Raw genomic sequence first — 18,049 nt, 5'->3', positions numbered from 1 at the left:
GTGGAACAATATCAGCAACATTAACACTTACATTAAAACTACAATAATGCTAACCATAACCCATAAAGATGTGATCCCTAAATTTGATTGCATTGTTGCGGCCACAGACACCGCTGCAGCTCCTTTCTTCTGTTCTAATCTCACAACTGGATGTGAATATTCTTTTTATTCTGTAATGGATGGGACTTGAAATGTAGCAAAGTACAATATTTGTGATAAAAAGTACTTTGAGTAAAATTACAGATTTTTAACGACTTTGTTACAGTAACGAGGGTAAATGTAATTCGTAACTTTCACCCCTGTTTGTATTGTACCTTCTGCATGATTTCCATCTCCTCTGGGCTCAGGTCTCGGTCTATAGAAGAGATGCTTTCCATACTGTTCTTACGGACGATGCCTGTTGCAAATGGGTTGGCAATGATGCCAGGAGACGCCTAGAAATGGACCCAATCAACAGTGAAAATGTGCTTTTTAAAACAGATCGGTCAAACTTTTAGAAAATGTCATAACATCAGCACTGCAATTTCTTGACCAAATTAGTTATTGTACTAGATATTCTAGTACAATAACTTAAAAATATAATAATATCTATCTATGGCAACATAAAAGTGCTTTATTTGAGGTCATTTAAGCTCACAACCATGTTTAATCAACAGGCTACATAGTATTGTTTCATTTTATTTTATTGTCTCAATAACTTAAAAAACAACAATATTTTGTCCAACTGCTCAGGGTATCTCACCTCCACAGCAGCCACTTTTTGTGGGTCGAAACCATCACACATCAGCATGACCAGAGAGTCTCCTACAGCTCGAAGCACTCGCACTGCCTCTGTGTGCGTCATGCCCAACAGGCTGTGGTTGTTCACCTCGAGGATACGCATGCCCACCTGCAGTCGCCTGTCTCTTGCTGCTGCACCGCTCGAACTCACCTATTCCAATATCAAGTAGGAGTAAATTGATAACTACAACTGCCTGAGATTACCTAACAATATGTAATCCAGGCCCATTCTTTGAAATATCCTGTTAATGGCATCTTATACATCACTCTTAAAACTATCTTTTATTCTTTTGTGGACAGCAATCACGACTTATAGTTCTCAGTTAGATGGGATGTGGCTTTAAATAAAGTGGACTGTTTCATTACTTTTCGCTATTCAATGGTTTGATGGTGCATTTAAAGCTAAAAAGGAGATACTCTTTGGGCTGCAATTCCTTCAAAAGAGGTGAAAAAGCCTTAAAATTTCAATTTCAAATTATTGAATTGAAATTGTGTTATATACTATAAATCATTTTAGAACCTTAGATATGAAGATGCCTTCATCTGTGGGGTCAAAGGGGTTTCCTGCATGACCCTTTGCTCCTCCACGAATACTGATGCCAAGCTTCTCCCCTGGCTGCTTCTGGATCACAATTTCCTGCAATAATGTATAAACAGTTCATCAGGCAAGGAAAGGTGAGCCTTTGCTTCTGTTATGCTCACATTGGTATAAATATATTCAGTTGAGTTGATGGTCTCACCTGCATCCCAGGCGGCGAAGGGTCCCTCCGTACCAACATACGGATCTCCTGCTTGTTGGCCAGCAGCGCTCGCACAGCTTCCTGGTGTGTGGCGTGACGCAGGTCGATAGCATTCACTTCTAATATTCGGTCCCCAACACGCAGTCCACTTTCACATGCTAGACCGTGAGGAATCACCTGATGATGTGAAAAGTGAGACACAACACGTATTTTAGGGAAACCAAAAATAAAAACTCGGAATCTTTAAAACGAGGAATTTCACGACTCTTTCAAAGTCATACCTTGGAGATGAACACCCCGGGTTCATTGATGCCGAACGGGTGACTGGCATGATCGCTGCCTCCCACAATGCTCAGGCCTAGAGGGCCACCTGACTTCACCAGGATCACTTCCTGTTAGGATTAGAGGTAGAAGAATAGTTATTTATTTATTTAAACACACACATACTTTTTTTTCCCCCCAGGCTAAATTTAACAAGAGTGAACCAAAGAACATCAGGTTACAGTCATGTCTACATCTATAATAAACACAACCCAACCTACTGCATGCACATACATCTCAGCCATGAGCCGCTATTAAGTTAACAGAAATATCGTTGCATTATTGACAACTGGAAATGCTACACTCTAAAGTACACCATTATTTAAATCAGACCAAGCCTTCATACCATGCACCATCTTCTCTGGAACTGGACAGCATTAAGGATAAGGCAGGGGCCAAATAAACAAACATTAACGCTGAATGCCTTCATTAAGCTTCTACAGCAGGGTCTAACAAAGCTAAAAAGCTATTCCACTAAGAGGTCTCACCTCAATGGGATACTCGTCCTCCATCCGGCTCAGGTTGTTCCCATGAAGGGTAAGGCCGTCCTCCTCCTGGTCTGGTGAATCTGAGGGTTCTGGGGGTGGAGGGGAGTGGGCGCGTGCCCGGGATTGACCTGGAGAGCCCCCTGGTGCATTCAGGTCTCGCTCCACCAGGAGGGAGATGGTGGGGGAGGTGCCGGTAAGGAGCGCTACTGCCTGGTCATGCCTGGCCTCTGTCATGTCTACACCATTGATCTGGATCGACAGTAAAACCAACCACGGAGGGTGTCAGCCCACCAGGACGCTCCAATGGGCCACATTTGCCATCGGCACGATGAACATTAAAAAACAAATTCATGCTGAAAACTCTTTAAAAAAAAAATTAAAAAAGTCTTCTCTCTCCAGATTCTACACCTCATCCCTTAAAACTATTTATTAGATATTTAATTCACTAACAGTTTGTGAGTGCACCAAAGTGAGGGTGGTTATTTGAAGAAGAACACAACACCTATGCAGAGCAACGGGAACAGGCAGAGAAAAAGAGGGAGAGGGGTAACAGTGGGCTGCTGCAGGCAATTTAAACTGGCAGAGCTTCCCTGAGGGAGGTTACTAGCAAGCAAAGCTATTTTTGTCCCACAATGTCATGAAATTCCCTAAAATCAGCTTATGACTGCTTGTGCTGCTCTCTTTAAACGTAATCAGTAAAACGCTTGCCTTTGTTTACTTAAAAAACAAGTGGAAGTGTCAGTGTGCAGTTTCTGCAAAAAGTCGGATCTTAAGTCAACAAAGGCAAGCAGGGAAGTCCTTAGACATCTTTGTCAGAAATAATTCTTGAATCATTAGCTTGGTTTTAAGATTAGAGGGTGGCTGTCCAGGCATGCACAATCTTAAAAACTGTACTCTGGTCCAAAGTGACAAGCAGAGGTCAGCACTGACCCGACAGTACCAGCTCTTACCATCGGCTGATATGCTGCTTTATACAGGCTCAGCCCACTCCACCCCAACACCATACCCTCCACCAAGCAGATGCACTTAATACATTAGTGAGCATGCAGACGGACAGTGTGAGAAAAAGAGGCAGCCAACAAATAGACAAAAGAGCTGAAAAACTGCCGAAGTAAGGGGAGTGTAAACCCGGCAAGAAAGAAACGAGGATAATTCAGGAAGCTCTTCTGTGATTCCCATAGAGCAGGATGTACATTAAATAAACAGTTAAGAGAAGGGGCAGTTTCACAATCGACACACTGGGAGAGGAACCTCAAAATGAATCAAAATCAACCATCATCAATTGGTTTACAGTAACACTGTGTGATGTATGTGCATGGGTGTGACTAGGGGGGAAAAAAACATGCAACTCAAGAGTTACTAATATGCTGACCAAAAAGGGAACAAAGCCAAGCTTGGAGTGTGATCAGCAGAGGAAACAAAAGAAGAGGTCCATCTTCTTTTGTGCTGCACTATTTAAGCAAAAGAGCTACACAATTTGCATCCAAGGAAAGACTCTGGGTTAGAATTAGTAGGCGGACTGTATTAGTATTCTGTCTTAGCTGCCAACTTATGGTTTTAATGCGTGAGAGTTGGATGAGTTAATTGTCTGCATGTGGCCGGCATGGGACCTAACATGAGTTAGTCTGATCTAGATATGGCAAGACTTAATTTGAGGGATGCGAGCAGTGTTGTGGGCAAATTTACAATATAAATATAAAACATATAGCAATGATGACATACATCAAGCATGTCAAGTAACTACTTTACATTGTCAAGATGGGAGAAAAACTGCAAAAGTGAGAAAAAGATCTAGATTTATTACAGAGTACAGGATCAGGCCACGTTCTTTAGCCACCTCAAAAACTACAACTGCTCTAACGCCAATGTCCGTTTACTGTATCCTATTTGAACCTATTAAACAAAATGGTTCCCATTCTCACATGGATGAAAACATTGTAAAGGAAACCCTGTTTTGATCACACTGAACACTATGTTGCCCAGATAGAGGTGTGGAGGGGGTGGGTAGTACTCACAGAGATCACCCTGTCGCCTACATGCAGTGTGCTGTCTCTGTGTGCCGCTCCCCCTTCTGCGATGCGTGAGATGTAGATTGCCTGAAAACAGATGAGAGACATTGTCAAATGTTTAAACCTTTGTTGATGAATTACTCTGAATTGTTTTTGTGACTATTTTCTGACTGTTTGTTAAGAACTACTGTACATATAACAGAAACACTGCTAATATTGTGTATCTAAAAATGGTTTAACAAGTGGAAGAGGATACCTAATTATTACACAAATATTTGCTGGCCTCTCCTGTCTGTGTATCAGATTAGAGTGGGTCAGTGGTAAAAGGGTCTGGTGCAACTCTGAGCTGTCTAGAAGCTGAGTTACCGGTCAGTCACTGTGTGATATCCCACAGTGTGGATCTTAGCCAGAAATAGAATTACCTTTATAAAGTGTGCCAGCGGTAATTAATAAAGGCATTCTGAGACATTAGCAGCCCACAATGGCACAAATTGTGATTATAGGGATGTACACATAAACAAAGAACATCCATTACAACTGATAAACAGCATAGTATCGATCATTAAGACACAGCACAATCAGCACAAATCATGACCCCCTGTCTGTTTTCTCAGCAAATTACACAACTTGTTTGACAAATAAAAACATAGCTGAACTCTTAGTCTGAGTCACAAAAACAAAATGTGCAAACACATGCAGGAGAAAAACTCTACTGCACCTCCTCCTCAGATCAACCACCAACTAATCCAAGTCACTGCATCAATTTCAAAAAGCTTTTGAAAAAGAAGCAAGACTTACAGTCAGACCCGCCTAAATCATACATCTGAGTCCTTTCCTCTTTGTGGGCTCGTTGAACTGTATGAGTTGCAAAGCCGTATTGCGCTGGCCCAAATATACACCTCACCCAGTCCCGTTACAGTGGACCTATCAGGTGTCAGGGCTGGCTATTCATATCTCCATCTCCCGGGCGATGACTGTAAACACTTCGGCTAGAATAGACGCTGTTAAAAGACAGGTCCCTGTGACTGAGACAGTTACTGCCAACACTTTGTGACCTAACTTCCGAAATTCAAGACCTATTATTAACGATGGTGTCTTCATCTTAGACCATGTCTTCGTATCGTCTTTCTCTTTTAACTGAAACCCATAATCTCAATAGACTACAGACTTTACTTTGATGCAATTGTCATATTTGTACTTTTGATGGAAAGCATTACATTTTTTGAATGTGTAAGCCTACCTTGCCTTATAGACGAGGACCTTTTAATTTATGTAAAAATGTCAAGCTAGGGTTGGGTAATATGATGGTTAATTTGACCTGATTTGAAATTAATTAATTATCAACACAGTTGCTGATTAATTTTTCTGTCAATCTACTAATTGATTAATCAACTAATCGAAAACTAATTGAAAAAGGCTCTTAATGTGTGGCCGGGTTGGATCAGTGGGTAGAGCAGGCGCACATATACTGAGAGGTTTATGCCTCGACGCAGAGGTCCAGGGTTCAAATCTGACCTGTGACAATTTCCTGCATGTCTCACGTAGCTGTCCTGTCAAAAATTAAAAAGGCGGAAAAGCCCAAAAAATAATCTTAAAAAAAAAAAAAAGGTTCTTAACTATATTGGGATTTTGATTTTAAACGTATCGTCCAGCCCTATCTGAAACCATAATGTATACAAGGCATTTTCCTGGGAGGCAGCCATCAAATATGTAAGTCTATGGTGACTTAAAGTAAACTTTCTTCTGATTCAGTCTTTACCATGAAACAAAAGCAATATATTCTTCATTGATGTCTTCATCACAAGTAGATTGGAGGATGCTCTCCACACTCCTTACAGAATCTATTCTATGGTTAGTCAGAGTGGACTTATGGGTGTGTTCTCACTGTGTCTGCTGTGCGGTAGGGCGTGGAGCCTTTGCCCCCGGCGATGCTGAATCCCAGCCCCTTGTCGTTTCGGATCAGACAGGTGGAGAGCCGCTGTTGAGGCCCGCTGGCAGTCGTCTCCATGTTGAAGGCGATGCCACTGCTCCGTCTCTCCCGCGGGAAGTAGTCGTCCTCTGGCCTCAGTGGCGTGGTGGTGATGGCGTTCTCTGGCTCCACCATACGCTCCCGGAGCACCGACATGGAAACTGTAGCACCAGAGCTACGAAGAGCTTCAACCGCTGTGTGATGTTCTGCTTCGTTGAGGTCCACTCCATTCACCTGAGACAAACGGATAGAGAGAATGACTAACTTGCAATGCTGTTAAATTAAACATCTTGCTATAAAAGCAATGCTAAAGGAAAAGAAAATGCTATACCACTAGGAGTTTGTCTCCCACTTTGACCCCTGCTCTGGCTGCAGGACCCTCTTCAGACACTCTGGAGATGAAGATTCCCTGAGCACACAAAAAGATTAATCTGTATAATCCATGGTTTATGATTTCTTGAACATATCCAGATTCTAGATACATATTTTACCTCATCATCTCCCTTGTAAGGTGTAGATCCTTTCCCTCCAGCAATGCTGATACCAAGGCCGCCAGTTTGTCGCATGATGGTTAGGGTGTGCTGCAAGTTGAGGAGGGGGGAGTCAGCATAACTACTAGTGAAGCTACTCTAAACACCACTCAGCTCAAGACAGACTGAGAGGGAGGCAAGCCCACAATGTTCTTATTTCAATTATTTATTTATTTTAAGTTGATTACCAATTATTTTCACATCTTAAAGATTATAAGTTATGGGTGACCTCCCTCCTTCTGCCAGAAGGTGGTGTCAATCTTATCACAGCGCCATCCTGTCATCGTGCTCACAGATGGATGGCGAGAAACTTTTGACTTGTCTGGAGCCGAATGTCAGTTTTAAGTGGAAGTTGGATGATTGGTGCCTTGAATTTAGCTTTAAAGACATTTTAAGTAAGTTTTGTGCTTGTAAGTATATTGAAAAACATCTGTTATCTACCAGTAACCACTTAACTGACAGTAGACTTCAGACATAAAGTGAACAAACACACACTGGCTAAAGCCCTCTTCAATTGGACTCGCAGAGGCTTGACCCTTACTGAAAACATATAGTGTGTCATGTGTATGTACAAGAGGAGATACTTTAAAAGTGTAAAATAAACACTATATAAGGCGTAACAGACTGTATATATTCTGTGTGCTTGCAAGCCATGCAAAAAGGGGGAGGAATGCAGACAAATGAGGGACAGGAGGAAGGAAAAGGGGAAATGTCAAGAGTAACGGATAAAAAGAGTGTGCTGTGTGAAGACGGTTTTGGACTCGTAGTGTAGATACCCCAGCATTTGTTGTAATGAGCGGACATTAATAATTTCCTAAGCAAACAAATCAGACATAATTATAAATGTCTGAGATCACAAATTAACTGACAGACAATTTTCATGCATTACAAAATGAAACTTAAATGTTTCTAACAAGTTTGAGTACAGGTTTTCTTCACTAAGGCTAAAACAGCATAGGAGAGTATTCATAAACAACACTATGAACAAAAGCATGCCAAAAAATAAAAAAAGAGATAAAAATGAAAAGATCTACTGAATATTAGCAATGCAAATATTGTCATCTCAACAATTTAAAAAATTAAGTCATGTGCAATCTATAAAATGTTTACAATATCAAAATTAGACTACTGAGAAGTATGCTTCATCCATTTTCATCAGTCTGGAACTCCTCTTCTGGTTGGCAGTTGAGCAGTTGAGTTACCTACTACGTACCAAAGATCTGGAGGAAGCTGGAGAAGCAGCCCATTCATTCCAGGGCAACACAGCGTGGACAGGGGATGAAGAGGAGCAAAGTAGCAGAAGCAGAGGAAAGGTACAGTAGCAGAGATGTAGTGCTGCAGAACCCGATGCTGGACTGGGATTTATGCTAATGTGTCTACAGACAAAGTTAGCTTTTTGGGGTATTGCCAGCATTTAGAATAAAATGGCAGGATGACAAATAAGCACACAATGTTATGCTGCCTAAAATTTTGAGATGTGGATAAACTTGAGGAAGACAACACAACTGTGGGCATCCAGGGGACTCATTATTACTTAGAAAAGTCAGGGTTTCCAACAGCTAATAATATTTGGCAGGGCGACTAATAAAATAAAAAATAAAAAATATTTGTTGTTTCAGGTGCTGTGCCATGAGGAAAGCTGCAGTTCATGGTAAACACAGGGGAGGTTGATTCTACTTTTTATAATATACCAACAGGATCACAAGGCCCTGTAAAGAAGTTTGTTCGGCTGAACATGCAAAAGGCTGTGCCCCGCACTGCCTAAAGGATATTTACAACAGGAGCTGCAAGAATAAGGCTAAGAGAATCATTAAAGATCCAAAATACCAGGGTAACAGCCTTTTCTTCCTGTTGAGGTCGGATAGAAGATACCAGATACATCAGGCTGGCACTGAGAGGCTCAGGACGAGCTTCTACCCTCAGGCCCCTAGAATCCTATATGACGATACTGCCTAAGACTGCCCGAGGGAGAGAGAGCTGCAACAAAGGTCCCCAGCTGTACTCATACTATTTAAGTACAGCTGCTTGTTATACGATTGTCACATAATGGGTCCTAACCGAAAAGAAATAGTTAAGTCAATGTGCAGCAGTAAGTTAGCAAATGCTAACCTCACTTAGACGCTTACAGTTAAATATAAAGTGAACTAAAATGCATGATAAAATAGTACTAACTGAGGCGAATTACATACATGGATACAACTGAACAATTTGTCAATGTCTGGAGAGCTAGTGTAATTTCCCAGGATGCACTCAAACACAGCATATTTGTGAAACCTCATTGAAAGTTTGGTCCTACCATGTACGTGTATGAAATCAAACTAAAAAAAGAAATAAAACATAGCTATTTCATTCCTGCATCCAGGTTCTGCCACACTGGCCATCTCATAGAAGAGTTGTGGTTAGGGGGTTCCTAGTGATTGGCTTGGATTAACCATTGATTTCTGTGGGAACTTTCTCCACCTCTGAATACTGGTGGGTTAATGAGTGGGTGAGTGAAGGGCACAGAGAGATGGGAAAGAGTATGTACAGACCTCTTCCTCCTCAATTCGAGCAGGTTCAATCAGCAGATTATTGACTTGATCAAATGACACCCCCTGTTAGGACAGGAACCAGCGAGAGGCATGCGGATTAGTCAGGCCAAAATAAAAATATGCTCACACACACACTTAAAAAAAAATAAAAACATAAAAACATGATCACACTTTCCATAATCTTTACCAAACACACCCAACACTCCACTGTCTGCTTGCAGGTTTTGGGGACTTTTAAGTCCACAGGGATGGACCACCTTGAAGCAGAAGCAATCCCACACTCACTCCCCAGCCACCAGAAGCAAATACAGGCAGAGATGGAAAGACAAGACCAAGGAGCTGAGCTACAGTGCAAAACACACAGTGTAGAGAGAGCGGACAAGAGAAGGCAAGATCTCCCATACCAGAATAAGCCCAGCCTCCACACCACAAAATGCAAATTCCTCCAGGAGCAAGCTTTAATTTAGACAACAAGTCTACTTTTGAAAAAAGAAAAATTGTTCAAGGTTAAAGTACACTTTTAGCCTGCAAAAGCCAAGATCTCTACAAAATAACTTTCCAAAAGTAATTCACAGATAGCTGAACAAAAAAGGTTTAGAAAATAAGAGCAATCAAAATAATTTTGATTCATTGAATTTGATATACAATGAAGAATCTTACACTCTACAAAAATGTAAACATCCCATAAAAATTATTACCATGATATGACACAAACAAGGATCATTGGAGCTCACATTCCAGCTCTGCTAATATAGGTTCTGGTTGGTCTGAGGTCAGTCACACAAACAGACCCACATTCAAAAACACACACAAAACAGATTCGGTGAGATCATGTTTGATCACAGTGTTAAAAAATTATTTCTAAAATCAGCATGAAATCAAATTATTCATTAAGTCTCCCCATACATTAATGATCAATAAGGAGACATTTTCATAAGCGCCACCAGAGCTGCCTTCACTCACTCCATTCATACAAGCACACACGCACAATGTTACAAGAGCAGAGTGTGAAAATGTCATTATTCTGGGCCGGTGTTGTGCAAGAAAGGCCTGCAGCTGCTTGTGTGGAAAGAACATTATCATTTGACATCAAAGAATTCCTATCGAGTATGTTAGTTGTGCATAAACAAAGATCAAGAAGCTATCTCACGTAGAAGCACAAAGGTTTAAAGTGAATTTCTCTAATTTCTCTCAAAAAAAAAAAGAGACAATATGTATACAGTTTTGTTGTGTATGTGTCAAAGAAATCTACATGATGTAAGGTATTTTAAAAGTATTATCAGCAATGACCTCTGAGTGTTTGTAGGTGTTTGGTGAAGGACATCTCGTCTTTGCAACAGGACAGAGCAAAGACAAAGGAAAGCTCTAAGACTGATGTTGAGTTTGTGGTTAAACTACAAAATCAACTCCTGAAAAAAACACTTGCAAGGGAAGACGTCTTCATTTCCACAATGACCCTGCATGCAATGCCACATCCTTAATATATGCTGGCAGCCCACTCCAAACTGAATGCAATTGGCGAGGTGGTAAGGGCACTCTATGCATACAGTATTAGGTGTTTGCATAGATGCGATGAGCAAGCAAAAAAATATATTCAGTTTAAATATATTCTTACAACATAAATAGAAAATGTAAGAATAAAATAAGGCCATAAACTGATATGGTGTGTGATGTACATACAATACAACTGTTCTGCATAATGAAATATCCTTTTGTACTGTACCACTAGGTTTCTACATGTGTGTACATAATTACAAATATGTAGTTAGGGAAATTAATATTTTTCTACTTATAAAATGCAACGTTGCAAAATTTCTACCCAGCTACCCTCCACATTCCTGAACTGCAGTGCTGGGACCTCTCCTTTACCTTTACTTGACTGGAGTTGACATGGAGCCGACTGTCTTCAAGCTCCTCCAATCTGCGATGTTGTTGAGGGGTGCTTATACTTTGCTCTTCCTCCTCATCATGCTCGTCCTCAGCAGGCTGTGTCGGAGAGTTCAGGCCGTCTGGACTGAAGCCCTGCAGCAGCGCAGCCACAGCCTCGGGCTTGGGCAGCTTGGTGATCTTGAAGTGCTTCTTGTAGTGCGGCGTGTCCTTTCTGATCAGACGTTGCTTCTCTGCGGGAAAAGCAGGCCTCTCGTCCACGTCGCCCCTCTCACCATCTTCCCCGTCGTCCTCGTCATCCTCATCCAAACCACGGATGATGGGCTCCTCCGCAAAGTGCACAGTGGGCTGCAGGGAAGAGGGGTTTGAGACTGAGTTAGTTAAATAAAGGGGGGACCACAGAGAATTTTCTTTCATTTAGAAGAATTGCCAAATGGGGAATAACATACAACGTAACAATCACTACGTTTACAAGCTGTCAATTTTCGGGTTATGGTCGGGTTAAGGTCACTATTCGGGTTTCTGAAACATTCGGAATAACCCGTTCACATGCGTGAGCAGAGAGAGTTACTCCTGTATACATGGCATTTGTAATCAATTGGCAATATCCCGATGTAAACGGCGATGCACGGTTAGCGTCTGGATGTACGGACAAACCCTGCTTCGCGTAACTTTTCGGTCGCCTTCTTATAAATCTCACTATCTCGGTACTTTCTGCCGTCAATAAAAGACATTATATTCATGGTTTTCACCACACTAATGAAGAAATTGGTTTCCTCCTCGCTCCAAAAGTGTGGTGCTGTGCTGCGTCTCGCCATGTTTACCTCTACTTCTTGTTTACTTCCGGTATACTGCGCGCAGGTTTTCTGGCGCATACAAGAAGTTCTTCTACTCAAAAGACCAAGATTCCTTGCGAATAGAACATGCGCAGAACACAAATCAATGTTCCTTTTGATGGGGATATGCCGATACGCGTTTACATGACCAAAATTTCGGGATAGAAAAGGGGTAACCCAGGGATAATTTTCGGGTTTTTAAAAACCGGAATATGAGCACATTCGGGTTTTTGCCGGTGTTTACATGGCCGTGTGCGACCGGGTTATTGCTAATATTCCGGTTTTGAAAGGGTTATTGGCTGCATGTAAACGTAGTCACTGTTATGGATAAGATGTTTTAAATATTCACCTCAATATACTCCACCTCCATCTCATCCAGCTCGTCCTCATCCTGTGGGGAGCGGCCGTCTACGAGGTCCTCTCTCTGCGAAGCCGCCGTCACATTTTGTCTGTACTCATGGGAGGTGGCCGACAGTGTGCTATTGGACACCTGGGAGTCATGGCTCTGATTGGAGAGGTCACTGAGCCGTTTCTCCTAAAAGCAAAAGCATCAGTTTGATTAATTCAGGATCAAGTGCACCAGTGAATAATGATGCTTTCATTTTGTGCATGAGGTCTGTAAAGGTGTAAACGCTTAATAGTGTGAAACTGCTTTTGTCTACTTCCTACAGTAGCAGGTGAGATGGATTGCTGCAACAAAATTACATCTCTAAATGATAACTGGCTGCTGACAGATTTGACTTAATAATCATTATACAGTAGGATGTATGCACCTGTGGATCGGGGGACTCTTCTTCTCCATCTGGTCTGGATGTGTAAGCTTCATTCCTCCTCTCCTCAATCACCTTCTTCATCACCTTCAGCTCACTAGGGTGCGGTGTGGCTCTGCGCTGAAGGCCCTGAAACAAAGAACAGAATTAAAAACATGAATTCGAACACAAACATGCATTCGTATGGAGCGGTTACAAATTTTTGTCAGTCAAGTACAGAAATTAGTCAATGACTTTGTGACAATAGAAATTTGGACTTTATGTCTCACTCGAAGCAACACAATTTTCAAATCAGGATTAGCTCAAACTAATGATAACAGAGCCGTACAGTATCAATGCTGATAAGCAGGAGGTAAAAACATAACGTTATCTGAGCAAAATGACATGAGAAGGCATAAAGTGACATTGTATTGTTGCGTTTTCTCACTCTGCGTTCTGCAGCAGCCTCATCATCCTCCTCCTCCCCGGCTTTGGTCTCTTCCTGGAACTGAATGACTGACACTCGGTTCAGGTTGCTGTCTGTCCAACTGTCATCCACACTGTTCTGCAGCAGGTTTTCTGCGGAACACGAAGGAAAAGGAGAGAAAGACGTCAAACGCAGTGTCTAGCTGTAGATTACACAATCTGTTCTTGAAGTTGTCCATTTAAAAATAAAGTCTCACAACCCATATGTGGTTTTACAAGCTACAACTAGTCTATACCATAACTTCATTGAACAGATATGATAGAAAAACATGCTATAATTTATTAAAATATAAAATTAAGTCAACGGTAAATCTATTGTGATTTAAACTATAATGAAGTTGGATTAGGGCACATGTAAAGAAGATTTAAATGTCATACACATTTGAATGACCAACCAAGACTTATCCTATACATCTAATGAAAAACAATAACTATCTAATTAAAAAAAAAAAAAATCACATTGCATAAACTAAGTGCTACTCACCTAGGCTCGGAGAAGGCTGCTGGGGCAGTAAATAGCAGGTCAGCACCTTCTCTCCTGTGCACTCATCATCCTCTGTCTGGAACTTAAGCATTGGCTGTGACTGGTTCTCTGCGAGCCACATGGCCTTCAGATTGAGGTTTGTCAGGGCAAAAGGCAGGTTTTGTAGTCTGGACAAACGGAGGAATGAGGGATGAATCACAACCTTTCCTTTTCATGAAGTAAAAATAAAATATCATCCGCCTGATACTGCGATCACAAAACTCCTAGAGTTAAGAGTGCAAAGAAACTCATGTGTGCCGTTAAATAAACTCACAGAGAAAAAGAATTAGAATAAAAACCATCATCATTCGGAAGAAACCTTGCTCCCCCTATAACTTTTCGGAAATGTACCAATGACCCTTTGACAATGATGCATTTGCTTGAGGTTTTCCGATTTACATAACTTCAAAATACATCTACACAAGGTTATATTGCTAGATCCTGATCACATTAAAAAGGGAAAAATGTGGAGGAGCAGTGTCTCTGCAGGATGCTGGCAATGCTAAAAGTCCATTTTGGCAAAAACATTCAAATTAAATCTTTGACCTTAGCACAAAAGACTGCTGTGAATTATTTACAGTTCAGGGTGTTAAAGGAGGTTTACCTGTTTCCGGCAACATCCAGCACATGCAGCTCAGTGGCATCTGCAAGCTCAGCAGGAAGTTTGCCTAGGTGATTGTCTCTCAGTGAGAGAACGTTGAGGCTGGCACAGCCGCCCAGCTCTTTGGGCACGTTTCCCAGACGGTTGCGGTCTACATTCAGGTTGGTCAGCTTCTTTAGCTTGCCCAGCGAGCGAGGAAGTGACTTTGAGGGAGTGAGACAGAAGTCATTAATATTCAGTAAAATTATAATGAAGCTTAATAGCTGTTAATCGGACTAAGGTATTGACGGGCATCCACAAATCCTAACTGGGTCAGTGCGAGGCTGTTGGAAGTGGTTTATATCTCCCTACCTGTAAAAGGTTCTCTGTCAAGACGAGTTCTGTGAGGTTTTCACACTCTCCTATTGAATCAGTCAGCTGGGTCAGTCTATTCTGGTCCACCTTCAAGATGGACAGCTGTTTCAGGCAGCCTGGACACAAAACACAATACCAGTTAACAAAAAACTATAATAAACACAACCAGTTAATAAAACACAATACCGTCTTACTGTACTCTAGCAATAAGACACCAACGACGTGATCTTTTTCAATTGACCCATGCTCTAGAATAAATTCAAATGAAAACAAAAAAACGACAAGCCGTTGTTATTGCCTGTGTCACTCTTTACTGGCATTATTTTTCCAGTAGAGGGCAGTCCTGTTTAACAGAGCACTGTCTCCTACACACAGTGTACCTGCCCCTGAGTTTACCTTATCTATTGCTGCCTAATTAGATGGCACAGTTTCCCTAAGCACCCAAAGAATACACTTTTTTCACACAAGGCACAACGAAGAAATAAAACACACTAATTAGCGTTAGGCAAATTATTGTTATTCTTTCATTACGGCAACATCTGGAAAGGTGCTGGGTTGGCCAATCAAATACATTCCTGCTGGATTACAATAACGTAAACACCATATATCTTCTGTTTCCCTCTCAATCATTGCGACAAAATAGTTGCTGCTGTGATAACTTTCTACAGTAACATCTTGTTTGAGTATTACAAACCGTTCAGTGCAGTGCAGTGTTTGGGCTTCTGATACAGCCTTACATGCAGTAGTCTGTTACTCAAACTGGACTTCATGGATCATACTTCATGTCTCACTGGTAACTTAAACAACATGGCCCCCACCAACACGCTGAATCCCTGCTGAGACAATGTTTCTCTCTTTCCCCCTTTGTTTTTCTCACCTATGCTGTCCGGGATGACTTCCAGCAGGTTCTGTGTGAGCAGCAGGTCAGTGAGAGCCAGGAGGCCTTTAAGCTCTGAGGGAAGCTCCTCCAGACGATTTTCCGACACATCCAGACACACCAGTCTCCGGAGATTCCCCAGCTCCTACACAAACACACAATAAATACCACTTGCCGTGAGCCGAGTAGGCACAATACAACCATTACCTTCACAGCACAAACAAGAGGATGAAATCTGCTAGTGGGAGCTAATTCTGCATATGTGTAATGCAGTTTTATAAAACATTTTAAGAGAAAAAAAAAAAAAAAAAAGGAATTCATGCGACAGGACAGCTTTTAAAAAAACAACAACATTTGTAGTACTTACTGGTGGTAATGAGGACAACTGGTTACGGTCCAGCCATAGCTCCCTCAGGTTTGGGAGAGCACCGAGGGTGTCCGGCTAAGAGATGGGACGAAGCAGAGAGGGGAGGGGGGAAAACATGGGGGCATTTTGATTATTTTTGTTAATGTTTGATGTGCAACGCCAGGGACTACATGCTCTAAACAACAAACGCAAAAGTGCTTCATTCGAAAACTTTCAATGGGGTTGAGGCCGAAATAAACAGAAATCATGTCCCCCACACACTTTGTAGATAAATTTGATAATTAAGGCAAAGAACTTTGGGATCTGTTATTCCTTACACTATTGTTGAAGCTTAAAAATTGTTTCATAAAACCATTCAGTATTCGTTTGCAAACCTGGGCTCACTGGGCTAAATTCTCCCCAAATTACCACAAATGGATGTACAAGTGATGAATTAAATTAAGAAGAATGTCATGTGAAGCATTGGCTTAGCCTCCGCCCTTGTCAAGTCATACGGAATTGTTTACCGTCCTATGAGACATGGTGGGCGTTCCCAGGCTTAGAGTGAGATATAGTGCATGCAGGGCCTCAGGTCTAACCAATAGGCTCTGCTGTGTTTAGTGAAGTAAACATGTAGTTTGGATCATAATTATTGTGGTGGGAATGTGAAAAGGATATTTGTGTTACATGTCACGTGTGTGTGTGTGTGTGTGTGTGTGTGTGTGTGTGTGTGTGTGTGTGTGTGTGTGTGTGTGTGTGTGTGTGTGTGTGTGTGTGTGTGTGTGTGTTGCACTAGAAATGCAAATATAAACATAGATTTTAAAGCACAACTGAGGGTGTTTTCAAGAGTAGACGACCTACTGCATCTTAAATCATATGGTTAAAGGGGATGAGTTGTTGACTCACCAAAACTTCCAGTTCATTGCTGCCCAGGTCCAGCTGTTCCAGTTTTACCAGGAAAGAGAGTGACCTGAACATGCACAAAAAATAGCACATGCAGTAAGTCACACAAATATGTGCCCTAAAAGAACAAAGAGCAGAACTTTGCAAACTATTACAACATACAGTTCATTCACATCTAAGTAGTATGCAAAGAATGTTTTTTTAAAACATACGTTGCTACAGGTAACTTGTAGTTTCTGTCATGTTCTTACACACTACAATGAATCTTTCCTAAAACTAATCCATTTGTAGGTAAGAGAAGTTCTAACTAAAAAGTAAACAATAGTAAAAGTTATAAAAAGGAGAAACAATTCCTTATGCATTGTGAGATTATTGTCATCTTGTTTTGTCAGTGGGCATTTATTGTGCTTGATGGAGATAGGAGGAAATTAGATAAGAGGCCGAGCCGTGCATATGTGCGCTGGAAGAAGATGACACTTACGTGGGCAGAGACTTCAGCAGGTTCTCCCTGAGCTCCAACGTCACCAGGTTGGCAAGGCTATAAAAAGAGAGGAGTGGCAGTTAAAAGGAGGCAAGTAAAAGAGAAGGAGTCGAAGGAGTTGGCAGGTTGGGGGAGTAAGAGAGGGAAGAGGAGAGACAGTTTGGTTAGTCAGATGGTAGGTCTGTTCGACCGGGCTGCCTGGCATGGTGAGGGGCTCCTCCATCTGTCTGAGCACAGCAGTGGCCAAGAGCCCAGAGACCAGCTGCCTCACAGCCCACTGGGCAACAGAATTACACCCCTTGAAAACCTGCTCAGTCTCCTAATGTATTGAGGAGTCGAAGGCCTTTCGTCTGGCGACATGGAACAGTGTGATGGCCTGATTAGAGAACTTTTACAATTTTGACAAAATTTATAATCATGAGTGTTTGTCAAGTAGCGGTATTCACAATTAGGCCTGCAACTATTTATTATATATAATTTTATCAATTTCTTTGATTATCAATAATAATGTTTTGGGAGCAGAGTTGCAAAATGAACGTGATAAACTATTTGCTGTAAATGGTGAATATGGGTTTAAAATTTGAAATTGTCAATCACTTATGAAGACACGACAAGAGTTACTTTAACTATTTAAGAGC

General features: G+C 41.5%; 1 protein-coding gene across 16 annotated transcripts in view; it reads right to left on the bottom strand.

Annotated features, from left to right (window-relative positions):
- The window catches only part of scrib (scribble planar cell polarity protein), a 68,923-nt gene that overhangs the window by 20,633 nt on the left and 30,241 nt on the right, over positions 1 to 18,049 (bottom strand). For 15 of the 16 annotated variants that reach the window (XM_039790420.1, XM_039790425.1, XM_039790427.1 and 12 more), the window contains 22 exons: positions 17,412 to 17,468; positions 16,934 to 16,997; positions 16,049 to 16,123; positions 15,682 to 15,826; positions 14,802 to 14,920; positions 14,454 to 14,653; positions 13,811 to 13,977; positions 13,289 to 13,419; positions 12,865 to 12,990; positions 12,441 to 12,626; positions 11,238 to 11,603; positions 9,369 to 9,431; positions 6,799 to 6,888; positions 6,639 to 6,716; positions 6,224 to 6,541; positions 4,345 to 4,425; positions 2,330 to 2,578; positions 1,802 to 1,912; positions 1,521 to 1,697; positions 1,301 to 1,417; positions 743 to 931; positions 315 to 434 (listed from right to left, as the gene is read on the bottom strand). In XM_039790420.1, the coding sequence (XP_039646354.1) occupies positions 315 to 434; positions 743 to 931; positions 1,301 to 1,417; positions 1,521 to 1,697; positions 1,802 to 1,912; positions 2,330 to 2,578; positions 4,345 to 4,425; positions 6,224 to 6,541; positions 6,639 to 6,716; positions 6,799 to 6,888; positions 9,369 to 9,431; positions 11,238 to 11,603; positions 12,441 to 12,626; positions 12,865 to 12,990; positions 13,289 to 13,419; positions 13,811 to 13,977; positions 14,454 to 14,653; positions 14,802 to 14,920; positions 15,682 to 15,826; positions 16,049 to 16,123; positions 16,934 to 16,997; positions 17,412 to 17,468 (3,229 nt within the window). The remainder of the gene's footprint in view (positions 1 to 314; positions 435 to 742; positions 932 to 1,300; positions 1,418 to 1,520; positions 1,698 to 1,801; positions 1,913 to 2,329; positions 2,579 to 4,344; positions 4,426 to 6,223; positions 6,542 to 6,638; positions 6,717 to 6,798; positions 6,889 to 9,368; positions 9,432 to 11,237; positions 11,604 to 12,440; positions 12,627 to 12,864; positions 12,991 to 13,288; positions 13,420 to 13,810; positions 13,978 to 14,453; positions 14,654 to 14,801; positions 14,921 to 15,681; positions 15,827 to 16,048; positions 16,124 to 16,933; positions 16,998 to 17,411; positions 17,469 to 18,049) is intronic. The other variant, XM_039790424.1, reaches the window with a different exon arrangement.

Source organism: Perca fluviatilis, chromosome 22, assembly GCF_010015445.1.
Source record: "Perca fluviatilis chromosome 22, GENO_Pfluv_1.0, whole genome shotgun sequence".
Taxonomy (NCBI): Eukaryota; Metazoa; Chordata; class Actinopteri; order Perciformes; family Percidae; genus Perca; species Perca fluviatilis.
The sequence above is the reverse complement of the archived record's forward strand: the minus strand, read 5'-3'. Positions and strand labels throughout refer to the sequence as shown.